This window comes from Microchirus variegatus (assembly GCF_963457635.1).
Source record: "Microchirus variegatus genome assembly, chromosome: 11".
Classification (NCBI taxonomy): Eukaryota; Metazoa; Chordata; class Actinopteri; order Pleuronectiformes; family Soleidae; genus Microchirus; species Microchirus variegatus.
Window position 1 is genome coordinate 26,917,130 of NC_139812.1, and position 25,397 is coordinate 26,942,526.

General features: G+C 41.3%; 1 protein-coding gene across 1 annotated transcript in view; it reads right to left on the bottom strand.

Moving 5' to 3' along the window:
* The window catches only part of dlg5a (discs, large homolog 5a), a gene marked incomplete at its 5' end in the record, with an annotated part of 56,958 nt that extends 35,005 nt beyond the window's left edge, over positions 1-21,953 (bottom strand). The window contains 5 exons of the mRNA XM_083897204.1: positions 2,405-2,588; positions 3,293-3,436; positions 4,242-4,419; positions 7,045-7,113; positions 21,611-21,953. Of these exons, the coding sequence (XP_083753330.1) occupies positions 2,405-2,588; positions 3,293-3,436; positions 4,242-4,419; positions 7,045-7,113; positions 21,611-21,953 (918 nt within the window). The remainder of the gene's footprint in view (positions 1-2,404; positions 2,589-3,292; positions 3,437-4,241; positions 4,420-7,044; positions 7,114-21,610) is intronic.
* Positions 21,954-25,397: the final 3,444 nt, after the last annotated feature.

Genomic DNA, 25,397 nt, shown 5'->3' on the forward strand with positions numbered 1-25,397 from the left:
TTTTTTAATTACCTGTTTAATTAGAATTTATGGCACACCATATGTTGTTTTTATTTAAAATATATGACGCAAAGACAGACTCTGTGTGTTGTTCATTAAATTAATTAATTAATTAATTAATTAATTAATTAATTAATTAATTAATTAATTAAACAATGTTACGTATAATTTATTATTAAATATGTTTTTTTTATCACATACAGGGAGGAAAAATCCATACGGGTCGACCTCAATTATCTCCGTCATCGTTCAAAACGACAGGGCATGAAACAAACCGCGCGCTGTTCTCCTCCCGAACAGCAGGTGGCGTCAGCGCGTCGGCACAACGCCGTCACTCACTGAAGCAGTGCGGCTTAAAAACAGTGAGTCATGTGAAGTGAGCGAGTGCATTTTTTTTTTTTTTTTTAAAGTGAATCCAAAGAGCTGAAGGCTGCAGAACGAACAGGTCTGTGAAGTGTTGACCGTCCTTCAGAGAGAGCGTCGCTGCGTCTCTGAGGGACGTCATCGTCACACCAACACCACCACCACCGCGCTCTGTCTCTGCTGATTCTGTCCTTCTGAGTCCTGGGAGAGTTTACCCAGAGACGCATTGACCCGACTGACGCAGCACAACACACACACACACACACACTAACACACACACACTGTGTTGCTTGACCTTTTCAGAAATGCTCTGTGTGCATCTGTGTTTCCCCCCCACAGGCTTTTAAAACCACGCCGCACAATTCCCCTCGCTGCTGTCGAGACACAGCTACACACTTTACACCCGTGTGACAACAACAGCAGCATCAGCATCAGCATCAGCAGCAGCATCAGCATCAGCATCAGACCCGTGAACATCACTGCAGAACAACAGCGACTGACACCCGACCACAGCTGTGGCTCAGATAAATACGATCGTCGCGCCGAGGTGGAGTTCGGTGACGTTCGGTGAACCGACGCGATCGTTTCTTCGTTCTTTGACTGAAATCTAGAGTAAAAATAATAATTAAAACGGTGCGTTTTATTTTTTTACGGCTTTGTTGAAAATACAGAGGCAGATGATCCGCTGTGGTGACCTCGAGAGAGGGAGAAGCAAGGAGAAGCAAGGTGATGCAGGAATCAGGAAGAGGCAAGACGTAAAAGAAGCCAGACAGTGCAGAAAGAAGCAGTAAGAAAGAAGCCGGAAGTAAGAAGAAGCCAGAAGTGAGAAGAAGCCGGAAGAAGCAGTAAGTAAGAAGAAGCAAGAAGAAGCAAGAAGAACCTGGAAGTAAGAAGAAGCCAGAAGTGAGAAGAAGCCGGAAGAAGCCAGAAAAAGCAGTAAGTATGAAGAAGCTGGAAGAAGCTGGAAGTAAGAAGAAGCCAGAAGTGAGACGAAGCCGGAAGAAGCAGAAAGAAGCAGTAAGTAAGAAGAAGCTAGAAGAAGCTGGAAGTAAGAAGAAGCTGGGAGAAGCCAGAAGAAGCAGTAAGTAAGAAGAAGTAAGAAGAAGCAAGAAGAAGCAAGAAGAAGCTGGAAGTAAGAAGAAGTAAGAAGAAGCAAGAAGAAGCAAGAAGAAGCTGGAAGTAAGAGGAAGCTGGAAGAAGCCAGAAGAAGCAGTAAGTAAGATGAAGTAAGAAGAAGCAAGAAGTAAGAAGGAGCTGGGAGAAGCCAGAAGAAGCAGTAAGTAAGAAGAAGTAAGAAGAAGCAAGAAGAAGCAAGAAGAAGCAAGAAGAAGCTGGAAGTAAGAAGAAGCTGGAAGTAAGAAGGAGCTGGAAGTAAGAATAAGCAAAAAGAAGCTGGAAGTAAGAAGAAGAAGCAGTAAGTAAGAAGAAGCTGGAAGAAGCAGGAGGAAGCATTAAGTAAGAAGAAGCTGGAAGTAAGAAGAAGCTGGGAGAAGCCAGAAGAAGCAGTAAGTAAGATGAAGTAAGAAGAAGCAAGAAGTAAGAAGGAGCTGGGAGAAGCCAGAAGAAGCAGTAAGTAAGAAGAAGTAAGAAGAAGCAAGAAGAAGCAAGAAGAAGCAAGAAGAAGCTGGAAGTAAGAAGAAGCTGGAAGTAAGAAGGAGCTGGAAGTAAGAATAAGCAAAAAGAAGCTGGAAGTAAGAAGAAGAAGCAGTAAGTAAGAAGAAGCTGGAAGAAGCAGGAGGAAGCATTAAGTAAGAAGAAGCTGGAAGTAAGAAGAAGCTGGGAGAAGCCAGAAGAAGCAAGAAATCACTAAAAAAATGTGTAAAAAATAAATGATAATAAGAATAAATCGACGATGTTTCAGTTTAGAATCAAGGTTTTTCGACGACAACTTCCTCCTCCTTCTTCTTCTTCTGCTCCAAAACCAAACGAGGTCAGATTATGTAAATGAACAAAGACATTTGGTGAAACGCTGCCATGTTTACGGACTGTGTAAGTGTGTGTATGTGTGTGTGTGTGTGTATGTGTGTACATGTGTGTGTACCTGCTGCTGCTGCTGCCTCAGGTCGCTCAGCTCTCTCTGGTCTTGTGTGTGCAGTCGTCTCAGCTCCTCACAGTTCTGCTGCAGGTGGTTGTGTTCACGGACGAGCTGAGCGTTGTCTCTCCTGAGCGTCTCCATCTCCTCCTTCAGCTGCGTCTGTTCGCTCAGCACGCGACTGTGCAGCATGCTGTCCACGCGCGTGGGGTCAAAGGTCAAACATTAACCTCACATACGTACGCATGTGCAAACGTTTTTATCCGCCTAAAATGCGGCATATATGTAATTTTTGTCAAATTTTGGACCAAATTTTTTTTTGAAAGAAATTGTCAAATTTGGGACGACATAGTATTGTACAATGTTTTTGTAAAATTTTGGACCAAAAACTTTTTTCCCCAAAAATTGTAAAATTTTGAACGACATAGTATAGTATGACGTTTTTGTCAAATTTTGTACCAAATTTTTTTTTTTTTTAAATTGTCAAATTTGGGACGACATAGTATTGTACGTTTTTGTCAAATTTTGGACCAAAATTTTTTTTGAATTTTTTTTTACAATTTGGGACATCATATATGTCATTTTTGTCACATTTTGGACAGAATTGATGTTTGAAAAAAATTGTCAAACTTGGGACGACATAGTATTGTACAACGTTTTTGTCAAATTTTGGACCAAAAACTTTTCCCCAAATTTTTTTTACATTTTGTACGACATAGTATAGCATGAAGTTTTTGTCAAATTTTGGACCAAATTTTTTTAAAAAGTAAAAATTATGATTTTCTCAATGGGATTTGGTGCAAGAGTTTATAAATTGTCAGAAAAGTCAAAACAAAGCAGCAAACGTACACTTTTGCAGAATAAATGAGGTTTAATGGCATAAATTAAAACACTTACTGGTAGAAGTCGGCCTCTTTCACAGCCTCCTCGCACCTCTTGAGTGTTTTGGTGTGTTGGTTCTGCAGAGACTGGAGGTCTGTCATGGCCCTCATGCACTGGCTCTTCAGACGCTCATAGTCATGACTGACTTTGGAATTTGGCCTTAGGGAGAAAATGTAAAAAAAAAAAAAAAATCAGCCAAAGACAGAATCAGAGACAGAAGCTTGACCTCGTCTTTTATATTTATTTATATTCATAAAGATCGGAATGAAACGTAAATCAACATTTTTGAAATAACGCGGTTCCTGAAGAAAAACGACAAACACGCGCGACTCGGAAAAAGTGAATATTTTCTGGTTTATTTGCTCCAAATAACAAGAAAAATCAGGAAAAGTGAACAAACACTTGCAATGGGAATTATCTTAATCTGGATTAAGAATCTTTTTCTTATATTCAGAGTGAAGCATGAAAACGATTTTCATTTCAATCCAGAAAATACTAGATTAATCGATTATAAACAGAAAACAATGTGCAAATGAGTTAAAAATGGCGGCGTCATCGCTCTGAAAATGCTGAGTCAGCTTTAATATTGCACACAGCAGGGATTTGGACCACGACACCACAGAGAGCGTCTGTCTGCATTATGATCTAGATCTAATATATATATATATTTGTCATATAAGCCAAAAAATAAACATCTATAAAGACATAAATGACGACTCCAGACTTAAAAAACACAAAGGAATAATTTAAAAAGGCAGCAAATATCCCGATATAATCCAATTAATGACAAAAACAAGTCTTATTTATAACATTTAAATATGTAAATGTCACTTTTGTAGCCTGTAAACGCGAGTAAAATAAGAAATAAAGGATTAAAGACTGACTAAAGCCTCCGAGGACACGTTCACGGACATCTGAGCAGAGTTAAAAATAGAGCGTTGGCAGCGAGCACGGGCTTCTGTACCTGCAGTCGTCGAAGGTGGTCCCGGGCGACGCCAACGCCAGACGCTTGCGGAGCTCGTCCCTCTCTCTGGTCACCTGACGGAGCTGGAACAGCACTGTGTCCAGATTGTCCCCGGACGAGCGGTTGTCGTTGACGACCAGCGGCGGCGGCGAGGACGCTTCGCCGTTCACGGGCGAACCTGAAACGGTGAGTGAGGACATCTGGTTAATATATATACATATATATATATAAATATATATAAATATATATATATATATATATATATATATATATATATATATATATATATATATATATATATATATATATATATATATATAAATATATATATAGATAGATAGATATATACACATATATATACACACATATACACATATATACGTATACATATACACATATATACGTATACATATACACATATACATATACACATATATACGTATAAATATACACATATATACGTATAAATATATATACGTATATATATATGTATATATATATATATATATATATATATATGTTTACATATATATATATATACACACATATATATGTATATATGTAAACATATATATATATACACACATATACATATATGTATACATATATTATACACATAAATATATATACATATATATATATACACATACTGTATATATATATACATATAAAAACATATAGCACATTTAAAAAACAACCTTAGTTGAGCAAAGTGTACACTATATATTATTATATAATGGTAAATGTGATACATTAAGAAGATATTCCAAAGAAATTTGAAATATTTAAACATAAATATTTATGATTTTATTTTTATTTTACTTTGTTTCATCAAATAATGCAATAAAAGGGAAAAACAACGTTTTTACGAGGGTCCCTGAATGCGTCTCATACCCTCTCCTCTGTTTAATATTTTGATTTTGTTATAATTAATCCTAGTTTCTGAGCTTATTAAATATAACTATTTTCTATTAAAGCTCAGTTTTAATACTAAACGTTAAAACTGAACCAGAACGTGATTTTGAGAAGCAGAGTATCGTCTGCATATCGAATGATAATGTTTTAACAAAAAGATTAAAAAACAAAAGAGAAAATTAAAGGAAGAACGTTATTTCTTGAACCTATAGGAGGCAGCAGAGCATTAGCCAGTAAAAGAAATGATTTATTATTACAGTTTTATCAGATTTTATGGTTAGAGTTAGGAAATTTCAGCTCCTTTTGTGGTTTAATTTGCTTTTTGACGTTTGCAGAATGTTGTCGCTGTAAACTTTTCTCACATCTTAAAGGAAAACTACAGATTCACCGATAATGAAAACAACCTGGAGTCACCGCTGTAATCTCGACATGAGGAAGAATCCAGTCAGTGGAATAACAAGGTCATCATCATCATCATCATCATCATCATCACCATCACCACAAGTTTCTCTTCTCCGCTGCCAAGTAGAGTCAGACAGAAATAACTCACGGCTCGTCCGTGACTCATTTTTCAGGCTTGTTTTGCTCATAATGAAGAGCAGCCACAGCAGCAGGAAATGATGTGAAGATTACACACAACACTTGGCCCATTACGGCTTTATGTAACACGGCTGAGTCACCTGGACCCGAGTCAAATCCACCACGGAGGAAAGACCAGACCGCGACAAAAAACTTCCTCCAGGAAACGTGGAGTTTAAAGCGAGAGATGAAACGCAGACTCTTCCTGAACAATGTAACCTAGAAAACTAACCTAGAAAACTCTGTTACCAGTTCTTACTCTTATGTTTTGTCCTGATTCCACGTGATTTGTGAGACATTTCAGTTTCCAGACCAGTTTACAAAAAACTCAGACTAAAGAAATACAAGTTTTGCACAATTTTAAGCCTTTAACCCAGGGGTTCGCAAAGTTTTGATACCTGAGGGCCAATTTAGGAAACCCAACATTGGACTGAGGGCCACCAAAGGGAAAAAAAAGAAGAAAAAAAACTGAAAGAAATCACATTTGTAATAACTACGGCGTCCAAAATTTGACAAAAACGCCATACTATACTATGTTGTCCAAAATGTGAAAAAAAATTTGGTTGGGAGAAAAAGTTTTTGGTCCAAAATTTGACAAAAACTTCATACTATACTATGTCGTTCAAAATGTAAAAAAATTTGGGGAAATAAAGCCAATAAACGATATGAATATATAAATAAATGAATATACATATATATAGAACCATAAAAAACTAAATGTTTGAATTTTCTTTTTTATTATTATTATTTCCGGATTTGTTATAGTGTTTTTTAAAAAAATGACATTTATTCAAAATTTTGTAAATTTGTTTTTCAAAAAATGTAATTAATTAAAATTTTATATATAAAAATCAAAATCAAAAAAATTGAATTTATTCAAAATTTTGTAAATTTGTTTTTCAAAAAAACGTAATTAATAAAAATTTTACATATAAAAATCAAAATCAAAATTTTTTATTTATTTAAAATTTTGTAAAATTGTTTTTCAAAAACGTAAATTCATTCAAAATTTTGTTAATTTGGTAAAAAAGATGTAAATTTGTTTTAACTTTTACTAAATTCGTTTCAGGATTTGTATGTTTTGGGATAATGGTTTGCACTTCCAGGCCACCGTAGATATCGTCACAAATAATTATCTAACCCAATAATTGTGTCATGAATAAATAACCTCTGCAATTAAATATCAAAACACACACATATATATCGTTTCCAAAGTCCAATATCGTGCTTCCCTTAAAACAAAGTATGATTGTATATAATATTGTGATTTTGAACGTTTTTCATTATTTCCGTCATTTTTCAAACGTACCAACGCTGCTGAGGGAGCTGCTGCTTTCAGAGTCCGAGGGCATCGTGGACAGAACGCTGTACGTGGAACCTGAAAGACAAACAAACCATAAAAAAACATATTATAACGTTAGAAACCTTCAGTTCTGTTCAGAGCCAGACGCTCGCGGCTCTTCGTAGTTATTGAAAAACTTGCAAATTAAACCACAACAGTCCAGCCATCCTGTCCCTACAGCTTTACGTGAGAATATGAAGTGATTATAACAGTCAGCTCCGTATGTGGGACAGGGTTTATACTCGCAATAATAACTTTGAGCAGCTCGACAGTATTTTATCGCCGTCGTCGTCATTAAAGCTCCGTCTCCTCGCGCCGTTCGCGCCGCCTGGCTTTGATGTATAGCCGCTGTACGTTTCTGCTACACATGCACAATGTCACGCCTCAAATGGGATTTTCTTCTTCTTCCTCTCACAGAGAGCGAGAGGGAGGGAGATACGAGAGGGCGAGGAGACGGAGGGGAAACCGTTAAGCTGCGAGACATTTCACACAATCCATAGGAGAAGGCGTGAAGAAACACTTCCACATTTTCACAGAGAAGCAGAAGCAGACGCTGCGTTTTCACCACCATCTGCTTTGCGATTACGGCGATTAGGGAAAAGGAGAATATCATCTGCATATAGAATGATCACGATTTAACAGAGAAACAGGAAATTTGACTTTGAAAAAAACATTGTTTATTGGATCTTTAGGGGGCAACAGATGATTTAAATCAAATAAACATCATTATTACATTAACGTGAATGACAAAATGTGCAAAATTTTGCATTTTAAACCAATCTTTTTAGGCGTTTTTCTCACTTGTTCTCATGTTGCGATCAAATCGAGTTTCACAACTGAATTTTTTTTGTTCACTTTCAAAAGTGAACGTTGTAAAATACTGTAATATATCTAAATCTAAAGAAATGCACAAGCAGTTGCTGCGTTTTCGCCACCATCTGCTTTGCGATTACAGCGATTAGGGAAAAGGAGAATATCATCTGCATATAGAATGATCACGATTTAACACAAATGGTTCAAGAAAAACAGGAAATTTGACTTAAAAAACACTCTTAATTCGACCTATAGATGGCAGCAGAGCATTTTAATTAAATAAACGTCATTATTACATTAACGTGAATGACAAAATGTGCAAAACTCGAAATTTTAAACAAATCTTTTCAGGCGTTTTTTCTGACTTATTCTCATGTTGTGATCAAATCGAGTTTCACAACTGAATTATCTTCTGTTCACTTTCAAAGTGAATGTTATTAAATACTGTAATATGTCTAAATCTAAAGCGACAAACAGACACTGGGAGAAGCAGACGCTGTGTTTTCACCACCATCTGCTTTGTGATTACAGCGATTAGGGAAAAGGAGAATATCATCTGCATATAGAATGATCACGATTTAACACAAATGGTTCAAGAAAAACAGGAAATTTGACTTAAAAAACACTCTTAATTCGACCAATAGATGGCAGCAGAGCATTTTAATTAAATAAACGTTATTATTACATTAACGTGAATGACAAAACGTGCAAAACTCGAAATTTTAAACAAATCATTTTAGGCGTTTTTTCTGACTTATTCTCATGCTGTGATCAAATCGAGTTTCACAACTGAATTATCTTCTGTTCACTTTCAAAGTGAATGTTGTAAAATACTGTAATATGTCTAAATCTAAAGCGACAAACAGACACTGGGAGAAGCAGACGCTGTGTTTTCACCACCATCTGCTTTGTGATTACAGCGATTAGGGTAAAGGAGAATATCATCTGCATATAGAATGATCACGATTTAACACAAATGGTTCAAGACAAACAGGAAATTTGACTTAAAAAACACTCTTAATTGGACCTATAGGTGGCAGCAGAGCATTTTAATCAAATAAACTTTGTTATTACATTAACAAAATGAAAATGAATGACAAAATGTGCTATTTTAAACTAATCTTTTAGCCGTTTTTCTCACTTATTCTCATGTTGTGATCAAAACGAGTTTGACAACTGAATTCTTTTCAGTTAAAATACTGTAATATATCTAAATCTAAAGCCACGCAGGCCCTGGTTAATAAACACAGGGTTTAAAAGAACAGTCGCTGTAGTAGATCAACACCAACTGTTCTAGATCTGCATCTCCGTCCTCAACCTCCACTCTGGGCTTGAGCTTCAGCTCCTGACGTGTGACAAGGAAAAATCTAATTAACTATGATCATATAATATATATATATAATTATTTTAGGGCCTGCAGACAAGAGAGGAGGAAGAGGAGCCAAACAGAGTCTGAAAAGAGATAAGGAGAGTGTTGAAAAGAGAAAATGGAGAAGAGTGAGTGTGGAAAAATGGAGACGAGGGCTGACGGAGTCTCTTTAATCCGCTCTGACGTTCACACTTTGACTCGGCGAAGAGCTCAGAGCAGCAGAGAGCTTTGATTTCACATTGTTCCATCACACAGGACGAGAGCAGCTGCACGGCATCAGTGCTCTGCAATCAGCAGCAGCACATCTGAAACTCTGCTGCTGCTGCTGCTGATGATGATGATGCTGTTTGTTTCACAAAGACGAGCCCGAGCATCTGATCTGATCTGAGAAGACGACAGGGACGTGAAACCACCGCTGAGTAGAGATACAACGATAAACCGATGTCACCATTAACACATTTTAAAAACAACCTCAGTTGGCCAAGTGTACAGACAAAAAAGACTACTCTTAGTCCAACTAAGACTTAGTCCAACTAAGACTTAGTCCAACTAAGAGTAGTCCTCTTAGTCGACTAAGTCCGACTAAGACTATTCTTAGCCCAACTAAGACTACTCTTAGTCCGACTAAGACTACTCTTAGTCCGACTAAGACTTAGTCCGACTAAGACTAAGACTTAGTCCGACTAAGAGTAGAGACTAAGTCCGACTAAGACTATTCTTAGTCCAACTAAGACTACTCTTAGTCCAACTAAGACTACTCTTAGTCCGACTAGGACTTCTCTTAGTCCGACTAAGAGTGTTTTGTCTGTACACTTGGCCAACTGAGGTTGTTTTTAAAATGTGTTAATGGTGACATCAGTTTATCTAATTTGGTTTTCTTAATGTCACGTAAATAAATTACAATACAACTAAAATCCAACTTAAATCAAGCTAGTCTTAGTCGGACTAACACACCTGGATTCATAGTACAATTACTCCCAAATGTATACGCTTAGTCGGACTGGAGTCGGACTCGGCGTTCCAGTATAAACTGCAGTACAGTTGCCAGAAATCGTACGGCGCGGTGGCGTCTTTTTTTGTCGGACAACACGGCAAGAGTCACGATCCGTATAATTTATACCGCGATGAACACAACGTACAGAATCGTACAGAACTTCAGCACTGTTAGTTTTTCTGTGACGTAAAAGGACAACAGGAAACCGATTCACAAGCTTACAGAGGGATACAGCGCCACCTACGGAGGCTGAGTCAGGTGTACGCGGCATATAAATAGATTTTCTCCTCTGCACGTATACTCCACTACTAAGACTCAGCAAGCTGTCCGATTCGCCTGTCTTAGTCAGACTACAACCTTAGCTTGACTAAGCTGTGACTTTCAGTCTGCACTGATGTCGATGATGTGAAAATAAAACAGATTTCGTGTTAAATCTTCAGAGAAACATGATTTCCCGTTTATCTTCCCCCCCCCCCCCGGACTCTGGACTCAGTGACGTGGTCCAAAAACTTGTGAGGAGGCAAAGTCACGGAGAGGCCAGGATTCTGGGCAGCGAGCCACTCAAAGTCCTGCTGTCGGGGGGGTAAAAAAAAAAAAAAGAAGAAGACTGATGGTGTGATTTAAAGTCTGTACATGAAACATCAACATCACAGACGTCCAACAAGATGACTTCATGAGCCGGGGATTACTGCGTCGCACGCACACGGCCTGACTCACTGCTGCGCCCTGTGGTCAAAACGACCACGAGCGTCCTGCAGCACGTCTCAACATTAATAATCCTCAGATTATAGGGAAACTCGGGAGGGAAAATAAGACTGTAAGACCTTGTCAACTGTTTATCATCATCAATTCAAACAATGTAAGTGATAATTTTACTCTTTTTTTTAATAAATAAAACGAACGGTGCGAGTTTTTGCGTGAATATTTTCATTAAAAATGGTTTAATATTAGTTTGTGGACAAAATAAGACATTTGATGCATCATTATCGGCATTTAGAAGCAGGTTTTGACCGTTGACCAAGTCAACGTGGACAATGTGGAAGTGCCAACTACCATGGTCATCCTTTGATTGTCCATCAGGGGGCGACCTTCCACTGATTTTGCAAAGTCCCATTTTTGATTTCACAAACGCCACGTTGAGATTTTGCAAATTTACAGAGGTCAACTACAACCGGGCTCCTATTGGACGATGCCAGCTGTCAATCACACAAAAATCATAAAAAAACCAATATTGGTCGATTTCTTATAGAGACCATTAATTATTTGCAACCAGCAGAGTCGCCCCCTGGTGGCTATTAGTTATATTCTCATTTCTGACTGGCCTCAACCAGCAAAACTAGGTCAACTTTTTAAAAATGGCACGTATGGTTTCAATCCCCTTTAAAAACATCTTTAGCCTCAAAGCTCGGATGTGAAGTACAACATCACAGACATCTTCTTCTTCTTCTTCTTCATCTTCTTCTACTTTACAGTGTGATTTGTTATTTTTTAAAACGCTCCTGTCTCATACACTTTATGTCCAAACAGTATTTGAGAGGAGGATTTTATGGGTCGGGCTGTAACAGTGTCATATCAAAGCACGAGCTCGTAAATATGAAACCACGGACACTGGGAGACCGTCAGAGAGAATCTGTGGAGGTTTGAGCCGTTTAGTCTGGTTTTTTACCTCATTTATGTTCATTTATTACTTCTACGATTACTGACTTGGTCCAAAATACGTCCGAAAATGCTGAAAATGTTGATTGGTGTTTCTCAAATGTCTCATTTTGTCCACACTCCAAAATTATTCATTTTAAATCATTTTTGGTCCAATCGTGAAGCAAAATGTAGAAAATGTTTACATTTAAGATGCTGAAAAATCAGAAAAACGGATGAAAAAAAAACCACTCAAAACGATGAATATTTTTCAGTTTTAATTATTTTTTTTGTTAAATGGAAAAGACACAAAAAAAACCTATTTGGCCTGATATTTGGCTAGTTAGCCATCTAGTTAAGCAACCAGACAGACAGGTTGGCATTTGGTTAGTTAGCCATCTAGCTGGCTTAACAGCAGACACAATGGCTGGTTAGCCATCTAGCTAGGAAGAGAGGTTGGTAGTTGAATTGTGAGCCAACTAAACCGGTTTGCATGTGGCTCGTTAGCCATCTAGCTAACTAAACAGACATACAGGTCGGTATTTGGCTAGTTAGCCAACTATCTAACTAACCAGGCAGACAGGTTGCCGTTTGGTTAGTTGGCTATCGAGCAAGACAGGATGTCTGTCTAGTTGGCTAGATGGCTGTAGAGCCAAATACCAAAACAGGTTAGCATTTGGCTAGTTAGCAATCTAGCTAACTAACCAGCCAAGTTGGCTATCTAGCTAGACAGGATGTATGTCTAGTTAGCGAGATAGCTATAGAGCCAAATACCACAGGTTGGCATTTGGCTAGTCATCAATCTAGCTAACTAACCAGACAGATGGGAAACCGGACATTTTTTCTCGTCCGTAGAACATGATTTGATCATATTTAACCTTAAAAAAATGGTACTTTGACACATTTTTTAAGAAATATTGCGCCTCCTGTGACGTCAAAGCAAGAAACCTTGTGCGAGACGTTTTTTAAAAACAAGAAAACGTCGCTCTGTGTTTGCACAGACGCTGCCGAGAATCACAACAGGAGTCAGGAGGCGCTGATTTACTGCAGGACCGCCGGGTCGGACAGGTTTAGGACGTCTGATAAAATGTTAACGGGGGGTGCAGGTTCAGATCCATCACCGTGTGATTCGATGTGGCAGTGGGAACATCTAGAGTTCACCTCTGGAGGCTCAGGTGCTGCTCCAGCCTCCTCCACCTCATTCTTGACCTCCATCTGTTCCAGACACGAGACACGTTTCTGTCCAGATTCTCATTAAAGTGTCCTTTTACGAGGCTACGCTAACAAAAAACTATTTTATAGCACATTTTATAGCACTCTCCTACACTTTTACAAGTAGTATTTTCTGTATCGAACGTAGTATTTTTCAATTTCTGCCAATAAACTCGGCTCAATCTTACATTCTGAAGACGTCGCGCGAGGCCCTTCATGCTGCTCACGCATCCAAACGTGGCCCGAGTCCAAGATAACGGAGGACGCGAAAAGACGACGGAGAATTAAAGCGATTGGAGAAAGGAGGACAGTGAAGGTTAAAGGAGAGGAAAAGGCTGTGATGTCATGATGCGTTATAGTTAGTTATAGTAGGACAAACAGAGAAGCCGTTCATCTCCATGACCTGTTCACACGGCAGCCATTTTGTCTGGACCTCACGGGCTCATACGGAGTTAGCAGATGCACACAATGTGCTAATGAAGCTCTCGCTCTCTTTCACAGCTCAGACTCCTGACTGTGGTTCACACGTTCACAGTGTAAATAAACCTGTCATCACATATTCATGCTCAAGTTAAAAAAAAGAAAAGGAAGAGAGAGAAAAAGCATATTTTATACTTGATGCTGAACAGATGGAGACAGACGGACAGGTTGGTATTTGGTTAGGAAGCTATCTAGCTAACTAAACAGTCTGGTTGGCTGGTTAGCTATCTAAAGAGGTTGGTAGTTGGCTTGTTAGCCAACTAGACAGGTTTCTGGGGCTCTTTAGCCATCTAGCTAAACAGACATACAGGTTGGTATTTTGTTATTTAGCCATCTAGCTAACTTACAGACAGACAGACAGGTTGGCATTTAGTTAGTTAGCCATCTAGCCAGCTAACTAAAACAGGCTGTTTAATTAGCTGTTTAATTAGCTATATTTATTAGCTAATTAGCCATCTTGCTAACCAGATAGGCTGGTTGTTGGCTTGTTAGCCATCTAGCTAACTAACCAGACATATAGGCTGGCATTTGGTTAGTTAGCCATCTAGCCGACAAAACAGGCAGACACTTTGGATGGTTAGCTAGCTAGGCAGAGAGGTTGGTAGTTGGCCTGTTCGCTAAATAGACAGGTTGGTATTTGGTTATAGCCATCTAGCCAACTATCTAGCTAACTAAACAGGCAGACATGTTGGCATTTGGTTAGTTAGCTAGTTTGATCTAGCTCACCAGATAGGTAAACAGGTTGGTTGTTGGCTTGTTAGCTATCTGGCCAACTAAACAGTCTGAAAGGTTGGCTGGTTAGCCATCTAGCTCGGTAAAGAGGTTGGTAGTTGTAGCTATCTAACTGACTAAACAGGCAGACACAATGGCTGGATAGTATTTGGTTAGTAGCTATCTAGCTTAACAGACAAACAGGTTGGTTGTTGGCTTGTTAGCTATCTGGCTAACTCAACAGGAAGACAAGTTGGCTAGTTAGCCATCTAGCTAACCAGAGAGGCAGACAAAGTAGTATTTAAAAAAAAAAAGTATAACAAAAAATAAAATATGAAATAAAATATGAGCAACCGTTTAAAGGAGGGCTACCCAGGAAACAATGAATAAATGAATGTAAATACAACGAGCAAAAAAATAAAATCAACAACAATGAATATAAGAGAACAATGTCATGTTCTAGACGAGACTAAGATTGCTTAACACACCCAATACTCAGTGGCCTGTAAACGTCCACAGCCTGACACGGGTTTATATAAACATTTATTATTTAAACGACAGATGAACCCGCGTCAGTGCCGAGACGCCGCAAACCGTAATGAAACTCAAGGCGGAAACTCGTAAAACAAAAAGATGTGATCTGCTCAAATGTCATCGATCACACGTGAGCAGAAACGCTGGTTAACAGCAGATGAATTGATGGTTTCCTCTGCAGCGAGAGCAGGGAAGTGAAGTGGACTGCAGCACATGCAGCAGTGAGGGGGGGGGGGGGGGGGGTTCACCGTCATCACCACAGAACCTGCCAAGTGTTTTATGGCTAAATCAGTGTTCGTCCATCGGAGAGATCGCCGTGATTGGCTGTTTAGTTCCGGCCAATGAGGTGAAAGAGAACATGGAAATAAAAAGGCAAACAAAAGACTCGACAGCACATTTAACCCTCTGCTGTTAGTTCATCACTTAAATACATGACCTGTGTGGATCTGTAATGGACCGTTTCATTTATTTTAGTCAACTTTTAATGACGTCACCTGCTTCGTAGAGCTGCTGCTGCTGCGTTTTACCGTTAATAATAAACTTTTAAAGGCTCTGAATCTCAGAAATTTAGGATTTGGGATAGGGCTGGGTTAAAAAAAAACAATAAAATGCGATTGATTGATTCATAAAATCCTTCAATCAATGTTTTAATAAATGCCATTTCCTGTTTCTAGTGCGTCGTAGCGAGAGTTCAAGTTAGTTCTCGTTTCTACTTCGTCGTAGCGAGAGTTCGAGTTAGTTCTCGTTTCCAGTGCGTCGTAGCAAGAGTTTGAGTTAGTTCTCGTTGTCTTTGTAGCAAGAGTTCAGTATAGTTGTCATCATAGCGAGAGTTCGAGTTAGTTCTCGTTGTCGTCGTAGCAAAAGTTCAGGATAGTTATCGCCATAGCGAGAGTTCGAGTTGGTTCTCATTGTAGCAAGAGTTCAAGTTAGTTCTCGTTGTCATCGTAGCAAGAGTTCAAGATAGTTGTCGTCATACCGAGAGTTGGAGTTAGTTCTCGTTGTCGTCGTAGCGAGAGTTCGAGATAGTTGTCGACGCAGCGAGAGTTCCAGATTGTTCAAGATCGTTCTTGCTGTCGTTGCGGCTAGAGTTCTAGATAGTTCTCGTTGTCGTCGTAGCAAGAGTTCAAGATAGTTGTCGTTGTAGCTAGAGTTAGAGATGGTTCTTGTCGTAGCTAGAGATCAAGCTAGTTCTCGTCGTAGCTAAAGATCGAATTAGTTCTCGTCGTAGCTAGAGATCGAGATAGTTCTTGTCATAGCGAGAGTTCGAGACAGTTCTTGTCGTAGCGAGATTTAGAGATGGTTCTTCTCGTAGCGAGAGTTCGAGATGGTTATTGTCGTAGCGAGAGTTCGAGATGGTTCTTGTCGTAGCGGGAGTTCGAGATGGTTCTTCTCGTAGCGAGAGTTCGAGACAGTTCTCGTTGTGGCAAGAGTTCAAGATAGTTCTCATTGTCGCCGTAGCAAGAGTTTGAGTTAGTGCTCGTTGCAGCGAGAGTTCGAGAGAGTTCAAGATCGTTCCTGTTGCAGCTACACTTTGAGATAGTTCTCGTTGCGGTGAAGGATCGAGATCGTTCTCGTTGCGGCGAGAGTTCGAGATAGTTCTCGTTGTAGCCGTAGCGAGAGTTCGAGACAGTTCTCGTCGCGGCGAGAGTTCGAGAGAGTTCAAGATAGTTCCCGTTGCAGCGCGAGTTTGAGATAGCTCTTGTAACAAGAGTTTCAGAAAGTTTTTTGCCGTTTTCTTGCAGTAATGTGGTCATTTTTCGTCATCGCAAGATCGTTTTCTTAGAACAAGGTCGTTTGAGATAATCCTTCGTCGCGAGACAGTTTGAGTTCACACATTACGAGACGGTTTGAGGTCGTTTTCTCGTTACAGTGAGCGAGTTGAGAAGAAGATGAAGAAGAAGAAGAAGAAGAAGAGAAGCTGTGGCTCATGGGAAATACTGTATTTAAGAGCAGCAGTGGTGACGAGAGTGTCAGGGCCATAACTCATCCTGTCTGTCCACTGTGGTTTATAGAGAGGGACGGAATCTGGAGGACAAAGAGGAAACAACACACTCACACTCACACTCACACACACACACACATACTGACTAAGCACTTTGGTCTCCTGCACAACTTCTCAACAAAAGCCTTGTTGTCTCTCGCTCTCTCTTCTCCCTCCACCTTTCTTTCTTTCTTTTTATCACTCTCTTTCTCTTTCTCTTTCGGTTTAAGTGCGAGGAGAAACAAAAACCCGCCGTACGGTTTTGGAAGGAAAGACGATAAATCAGGGGGAGAAGAGAAATAAAAGTTTCAAAGACACGTACGGTGGCTCAGAGGGGAAAAAACAATAAGACCGTAAAGCAGGAGAACGACGAGAAGATGAAAGTAAACGGATGAAGACGAGGAAGAGGAAGACGGCGGAGGCTGCAGAGCGTCACGGTGGATCGCGTGGTCGAACTTCCTCTCAGAGTGCGTTTAAATCACTGTCACGGTCCCTGGAGAGCAGGTGTCCACGCTCTGTTCTGCTCAGGTTCAGACGTCCATGTAGGTCATGAAGTCAGCGTCATCGCAGAGACACGAGCACCGAGGACACGGGTCGACCGATAAGGACTTTTCTATCGCTAATACTTTTAGAATTCACAGTGATGACTGATGCAGATCATACATTTAGCCACTTTCGCGCGACAAGATACTATGAAATAGAGTTTTCGCGCAGTAAGACACCCCGAGGTAGAGCTCTCGCACAACAAGACGCTCTCAAATAGAGTTTTTTGCAACGAGACGCTCTTAAACAGATGTTTTAGCACAACGAGACACCCTCAAATATAGTTTCCGTATAACAAGACGCTCAAATATAGTTTTCGCGCAACAAGAAGCTTGCAAATAGAGATTCAGCGCAACGAGGCGCTCTCATATAGAGTTTTCCTGCAACAAGAGGCTCTTAAATATAGTTTTCGTGCAACGAGACGCTCTTAAATAGTTTCACGCAACGAGAAGCTCTCAAATAGTTTTCGGGCCACAAGACACTCTCAAATAGAGTTTCATGCAACAAGAAGCTCACAAATGGAGTTTTCATCCAACGAGACACTCTCAAATAGAGTTTTCATGCAAAAAGAAACTGTCAAATAAAGTTTTGCACAACGAGAAGCTCAGATAGAGTTTTCACGCAACAAGACGCTCTCAAATAGTTTTCATGCGACAAGAAGCTCTTGAATAGTTTCACGGAACTAGAAGCTCTCAAATAGTTTTCTCGGGCCACAAAATGCTCTCAGATAGAGTTTTTGAGACTTTGCTCTCAGATAGAGTTTTTGAGAGATTTTGCGCAACAAGAAGCTCTATTGTAGAGTTTTCACGCAACAATACGCTCTCAATTAGTGTTCGCAACACAAAGCTCTCAAATAGAGTTTTCGCACAACAAGAAGCTCTCAAATAGAGATTCTGTGCAACAAGATGCTCTCAAATAGAGTTTTCATGCCACAAGGTGCTCACATATAGAATTTTGCGCTACAAGGACCTCTCAAATTAAGTTTTCGCACAACAAGAAGCTCTTCAATAGTTTCACAAAACTAGAAGCTCTCAAATACAGTTTTCTCGCAACAAGACGATCTCAGAGTTTTCGGGGGGGGAAAATTCAGCAGCGAGACGCTGTCAAATAGAGTTTTAGCGCAACAAGGCACTCTCAAATAGAGTTTCATGCAATGAGACGCTCTCAAATAGAGATTCTGTGCAACGAGATACTCTCAAATAGAGTTTTGCGCTGTGAGAAGCTCTCAAATAGAGTTTTCGCACAAGGTAACGGCTAGACATTAACTAGTTATGGTAGAGGGTTAGGGTTAACCCTAAGAAATGAGTGGAAGTCACTGCAGAGTGCTGTGTGTGTGTGTGTGTGTGTGTGTGTGTGTGTGTGTGTGTGTGTGTGTGTGTGTGTGTGTGTGTGTGTGTGTGTGTGTGTGTGTGTGTGTGTGTGTGTGCGTGTGTGTGCAGGCTCAGCTGGCAAAGGAAACACATCTGTAAACAAGAGCAGGCAAAGTGACATGAGGAGGAGGAGGAGCTCGTTGGCATCAGTTCTTCCATCAGAATCACTCACACTCTCTTCACACTCCCTGTCGTTCACACATTCACACGGACGCTGAAATGTCGTGAACATTTCCTCGCTCACGTCGATTCATTCAAAATATCTCTCGTGACCCATCTATGGGTCCCGACCCAGTCTTTGGGAACCACTGCCGTAAAGAAACAGGCTGGCCCTTCTTTTGTGATATATCTGATACGAGTCATGCAATCATTTCTGGATTTTTTAAAAAAATCAGACGGTTCTAATCCCGAGGACCGCAGCCTATGCGAAGGTCCAGTTTTTACGGCTACTCCCTCGCTGCTGCTGCTGCTGCTGTTGTTGTTGCTGCTGCTGCTGCTGCTGCTGCTGCTGCACACGAGGAAGTAATAAAGCTAAAGGAGGCGTTAATGATCCAGCAGCAGCAGCAGCAAGAAGACACCAGCTCAGCACAGGTTTGTTTACTGCTACAGGAGACGGAGAATAAAAAAGTACACGACACAGCAGCTGTAAACTGTAAATCCAACACTACTACAACTACTACTACTGTATTTTAAAGCTATTTAATGTACGAGATGAACCCCACACACACACACACACACAGACGGGTGAATATGTCACAGCAGAAAAAAAACAGAAAGGAATCTCAAGGCTCACGATGCGTTCAGGGCCTCGGGCCGCGACGCTGGCTTCAGTTCAGACGAAGCAAAACAAGCAAAACTAGACGGGGATTTTACACTCGGTCGCTCATCGTCTCGGCGCTGACGAGAGTAAATACGTCTCCGGTCGACTGTTTATTGTTTTTAATTAAAAACGAACGTATATTCTTCACCATAGAGACAAAACAACGTAAACCCCACACACACACACACACACACACACAGGTCGACATGGAGCCACATGACAGCCAGTGGTACACCCGTTGTCATGGAAACAAGTCAGGCTACAGCACATCATTTCTGCTGATAACAAATGAGAATCAGATCCCAGTGAATTTAAACGATGCACAAATATTACAGGCTTTATTTTTTCTTAAATGCCTTAATGTTTTTGTAATTTACCGGCAAAATACATCTTAAAAAACGACCCGATACGTACTAAAAAAATAAATGTACCGATTTGTCGTGTTCATTATTGATTTTAAGCATAATATTATGCTGATTCTTCAACACGTTATTTACTTTAGATAATTTGTTGGACGCTACGCTCATGTTCAGGCCACGCCCCCTCCTACGTTTGCGTGAATTCCCTAGAAACGTCTCGCAGCTTCTCTATCTACGAAAGATTATTATCTCGAGTCCGTCGACGAGCGCGTAGCTGTAATTAAATAAAAGAATTAAAACGTTAGCGTGGTGATTGGTTGCGAGTTTTAGAAGCAAAATTGACAGAGCTAGAATGATGTACGGTGGCCTGGAAGTACAAAAGCATTATTACAAAACGTGAAACACAAAAGCCATAAAAATTATTTTATAGAATTTACTAGTACGATGAAGGTTATGGCAAAAGTTTGATATAAGTCAGTAGTAAAAAGACGAAGCTAGTGGCTCTGGTTTGAACTTCCAGGCCACCGTATATAAAGCTATACTCCAAATTCAAAAATTTGTGTTTTTGAATTTCATTTTATAAGCACGTGTTTTCTTAGCCAACAGCTCGGGGAAACAAATCTGCAAATTTGTTTAGAGGGAACCCAAAAAATATATCCCGTGACCCTTCTATGGGTCCCGACCCGGTCTTTGGGAACCACAGATTTTTGCTATAAACCACCACAATCGTGTTCTATAACACACTTTATTCCTCCGTCTAATCAGCTGTTTTTATGACAAAAATGATGTCAGTAATTCAATTTTTTAAAGCACTTTAGCCCGAAACTCTTTTTCAAACTTTTACATTCACGCACCTGTATGAACCCGGTATATACAGCACTTTTCAAATGAATGATTACATTTCCCCCTTCATTAAAAAACTACAAATCTTATTGTTATTTATTTTGCAAATAACAAACTAATCAAGCATAAAAAAAAATGTAACAACTAAAGCTAATATTTCTGTAAATAACTATAATTTAACAAAGAAATAATAACAATAATGAGCTTTTACTAATTTTTGCTGTGACTTTGGTTGGTTAAATGTGTTAGCTAAAATACTGTGTGTTAGCTAAAGATCACTTAGTAAATAAAAAGTAAATAAAAATCAACAATAGCTGGATTTTGCCGAGTCATGTTGTGCGATGTTGATTTTTTTCTTAATTTAAGATGAATATTTGTTACTCAACTGAAGAATTGCGTCTTAAAAACGACTAATAATCGAGTTATTGTGATATCGTGACATCGCTACTTGTCAACGAGTTGTTTTTGCGCTTTTACAACCTTCACGTGAGCATTTTTTAAAGCACTTTTAGCCCAAAACCCTTTTCAAACATTAACATTCAAGCACCAAGTGGCTTTGGTTGGTTAAATGTGTTAGTTAAAATATCGTGTGTTAGCTAAATATCGCAAAAAAAAGTAAATCCAAATCAACAATAGCTGGATTTTGCCGATTTTTTTCTTCATTTAAGATGAATATTTGTTACTCAACTGAAGAATTACGTCTTAAATAAAAGCGACTGATAATCGAGTTATCGTGATATCGTATCGTCATATCGTGACGTAGCCACTTGTCAATGACTTGTTTTTGCTCTTTTTACAACCTTCACGTGAACCTTCACGACCACCATCACACACACACACACACACAGAGTAAAAATCTCGGTTCTTACCGGTTGACGGTTCCACGGTTCTTCCTCCTCCTCCTCCGCCACCTCCGGTACCGGTGCAGCCGGTGCCGTTGTGTCCGAGCAGAGCCGCGTGCAGGTCCGGGTAGGCTTTCTCCAGGGCCACGCACAGGTCCAGGAAATGGTCGCTCTCCTTGTTGAGCAGCATCTTCAGCAGATGGTCCACTTTCTCCGCGCTGGACGAGCAGTTCTGCTCCAGCTCGAACCGGTCCAGCTGACTCAGGGCGCCGGAGCCGACGAGCAGCTCGATGACCCGGTCCGCGTCTGTGATGGACTCCAGTAAGTTCTGGTGACACTGGTCGAGCAACTCTTTGTGCTTTGGCTCCATAGTGTGTGTATGTGAATGTGTGTGTGTAATATATATATATATGTGTGTGTGTGTGTAGTTCCGTAGCTTCTGCTAACGCCGCACACAAACGTGGATCCTCACAAAAAAAGATCAAAAGTACCGAGCGGTTCCCGGAGTCAACTTGTCCGGAGCCGCGAGCGGAAGCACCGGCGGCGGCGGCGGCGGCGGCTCCGCGGCGTCAGCGCAGCGGCTTTTTAGAGCATTTTGAAAAAGGCACACGGAGCCTCCATGTTTGTTGCCCGCGGCTGTTGACTGCGCTGAACAGCGAGACATGTTCCCATCGTTCACTCCAGAGAAGGCGGCGCGGGTCCCCGCTGCTGCTGCTGCCGCTCCCGCTCCCGCCGCTCACGGTGCTCTTCACGCGGACACATTTCGTCCTCGTCTGCGGTGAAAAAACGTGTAGTAACTCCTCCAGCGCTGCTGCTGCTGCTGCTGCTGCTGCGACAACACACACATACACACACACACACACACACACATACACAGAGAGCGGGGGGGGTGGGGGGGAGAGTCACGTAACTAACGTAACTCCGCCGCTGAGCCTCGACTGAACCGCCGTATGAGCAGCTGCTGCCCGCTGTCAATCAACGCGCCGCTCAGTGACCGTATAAGGGCAAAGGGGGCGGGGCTTGGAGGCACGCAAAGAAACACGCCCATTTCTTCAATGGGCGGACGGAAACACACACACACACACACACACGTTTACGCTTACGCGCGCAGCGTAGTGACTACGTCGAAAATCCCAGAGGGAAAAATGAGAATGAGGATTTTTATTTTTTTTATTTTTTATATATATATATGTGTGTACGAAGGAGTATTAGGGCCAACCAAAAAAAAAAAAAAATCAGTCACAACAAAAAAAATCTGGCTCAAAAAGAAAAGTCAGGCAAAAAATAAAAAATCCGGCTCATTAAAAAAAAAAATCCGACTCATTAAAAAAAAAATCTGGCAAAAAAATAAAAAGTCAGACTTTCTTTTTTTTTCGGCTAATTTTTGTTTATTTTTTTGGTTGGCCCTAATACTCCTTCGTATTACATGTGTATATAAGCAAGGAAGCAAGGAAACTTCTAAAACATGGAGGGCAGTGAGTCCGGGACCAGGATTGAAGAACCCTGGACTAGTCCGTCAGATTTGAAGATCTTCTAATGTGGGTCAGGATGTGGAAGCATCGAGAGGAGCCAGATGAGGTGGCTCGGGCATCTGGATGGATGTCTCCTGGATGGAGGCCACCCTTGCTGAGGAGTTCCGGGCACATCCCACTTGGCAGGAGGAGGCCCGGGGAAGACCCAGGACTCGCTAGAGCGACTCGGCTGGCCTGGGAATGCCTCAGGTTTCCCCAGAAAAGCTGGCCGAGAATCCTGGGCTTCTCTGCTCAAGCTGCTGCTACCTCTGTGACCCGACCTTGGGTAAGCGGGCGACAACGGGTGACTTGACGGACGCCTTGTTAGACGACGTCTTCACTCCGGCCGGTACCTTGATGCCCTTCCTCTGCAGGACCTTCACCACATCCCTGTTCTTCTTCTTCACCTCCCAGAACAACTCTTACGAGGCTTCTTGAAGGCGTCCCATTTGACCGCCTCCAGCTGCGACTTCAGAGACGCGATGTCGTCGCCATGCAAGGAAACTTCTAAAACATGGAGGGCAGTGGGTCCCTATAGGACCAGGATTGAAGAACCCTGGACTAGTCCGTCAGATTTGAAGATCTTCTAATGTGAGTCAGGATGTGGAAGCATCGAGAGGAGCCAGATGAGGCGCGGGCATCTGGATGGATGCCTCCTGGATGGAGGCCACCCCTGGTGAGGTGTTCTGGGCACATCCCACTGGGAGGAGGAGGCCCAGAAGACCCTGGAAAAGCTGGATGAAGCTACCTCTGTGACCCGACCTTGGGTAAGCGGGCGACAACGGGTGACTTGACGGACGCCTTGTTAGACGACGTCTTCACTCCGGCCGGTACCTCGATGCCCTTCCTCTGCAGGACCTTCATCACGTCCCTGTTCTTCTTCTTCACCTCCCAGAACAACTCTTTGGTGGCTTTCAGCTTCTCCAGCAGTTTACCGTTGTCGTCCTTGTTCTTGAAGGCGTCCCGCTTGACCGCCTCCAGCTGCGACTTCAGAGACGCGATGTCGCCGCCGTGCTGCCTGATCTGCTCTCTGGTGTGGCTGATCTCCAGCAGGCGGCGTCTCATGTCCTGACACTGCTGCTCCTTCTCCAGGATGACGCCCTCCTTGTCCTCCAGCTGTCGGGCGGTGGAGGTCAGGGCGTGCTCCAGCTGCCTGGTCAGCCACACGTTCTTCTCCTCCTGCATGCGGTCCGGACGGTTTTTGGTCAGGTGTTTGGTCTTCTGCATCCGCTGAAGCTTCTCCATCTCCACCTCGATGCGAAAGATCTGGTCGCACAGGTCCGTGAACTGCATCTCCAGGTGGGCCTTGGAGTCGCGGCTCTTCCGCCTCAGCTCGGTGCACTTGTTGTTGTAGTACAGCAGCTCGTCCTCCGGGGGGCAGCGCTTCTCAGACAGGTGACGCAGCTGCAGCTCAAAGAGCAGCAGGGACTTCTCCTCTTTCTTCCACTTGTCGGCGACGTCCTGCGTCCTCTGCAGCATCTTCCTCAGTTTGCAGAGTTCCCTCTTCAGCAGCGCGATCTCCTCCTCTTCGGTGCTGACGCTTTGATCGGAAACGTCTTCCTCGCTGTAATATTCGTCCTTTTCCGACACATTTGTCGTCCCGCGTTGGTCCAGCTCCTCCTCGTTTTCTGTCGCAGAAGAAAACGCAGACGAGTCCATCTCAGCGACGTTTGACGAAGGATTTCTTTCCTTCACGATCTTTTCTACATAATTTTGTTTCCGATAAATAAAACGGTTTTGGACGAATAGCCGTGACTTGCGTGTGACATGTCTGCATGACATCATGTGATGACATCATCACTGGTTACCTTTGATGAATGTCACGTTTTTTGCTTTGGTCTTTCATGGCACATGTTTACCATGGTATTATTATTAATGACGTGTTATTATTTAGCCTAATAAAACTTAAGCTAGCAACACGCTGTTCTTCTTCTGACTTTCTCAATAATGTCAACCTCATTAGGAATCTAGCTAGCTAACTAGTAAGCAAACGAATAACTTATGTAGCTAGCTAACTAGGTAGATACGATAGATTGTTTGATAGCGAGATCTCTAACTAGATAGATAAATATGTTGGTAGTTTGCAAACCCATTTAGCAAACTATCAACCTATTTATCTATCTATGCATCTAGTTAGCTAGCTACTAACCTATGTAGCTAGCTGACTAGGTAGATAAATAGTTTGGTAAATAGTTTGCTAGCTTGATAAATAGGTTGGTAGTTTGCTTTGCTAGTCCATTTATTTTTCCAGTAAGCTATCTAGCAAGCAAACTACCAAACTATCCATCTAGTTAGGTAGCAAG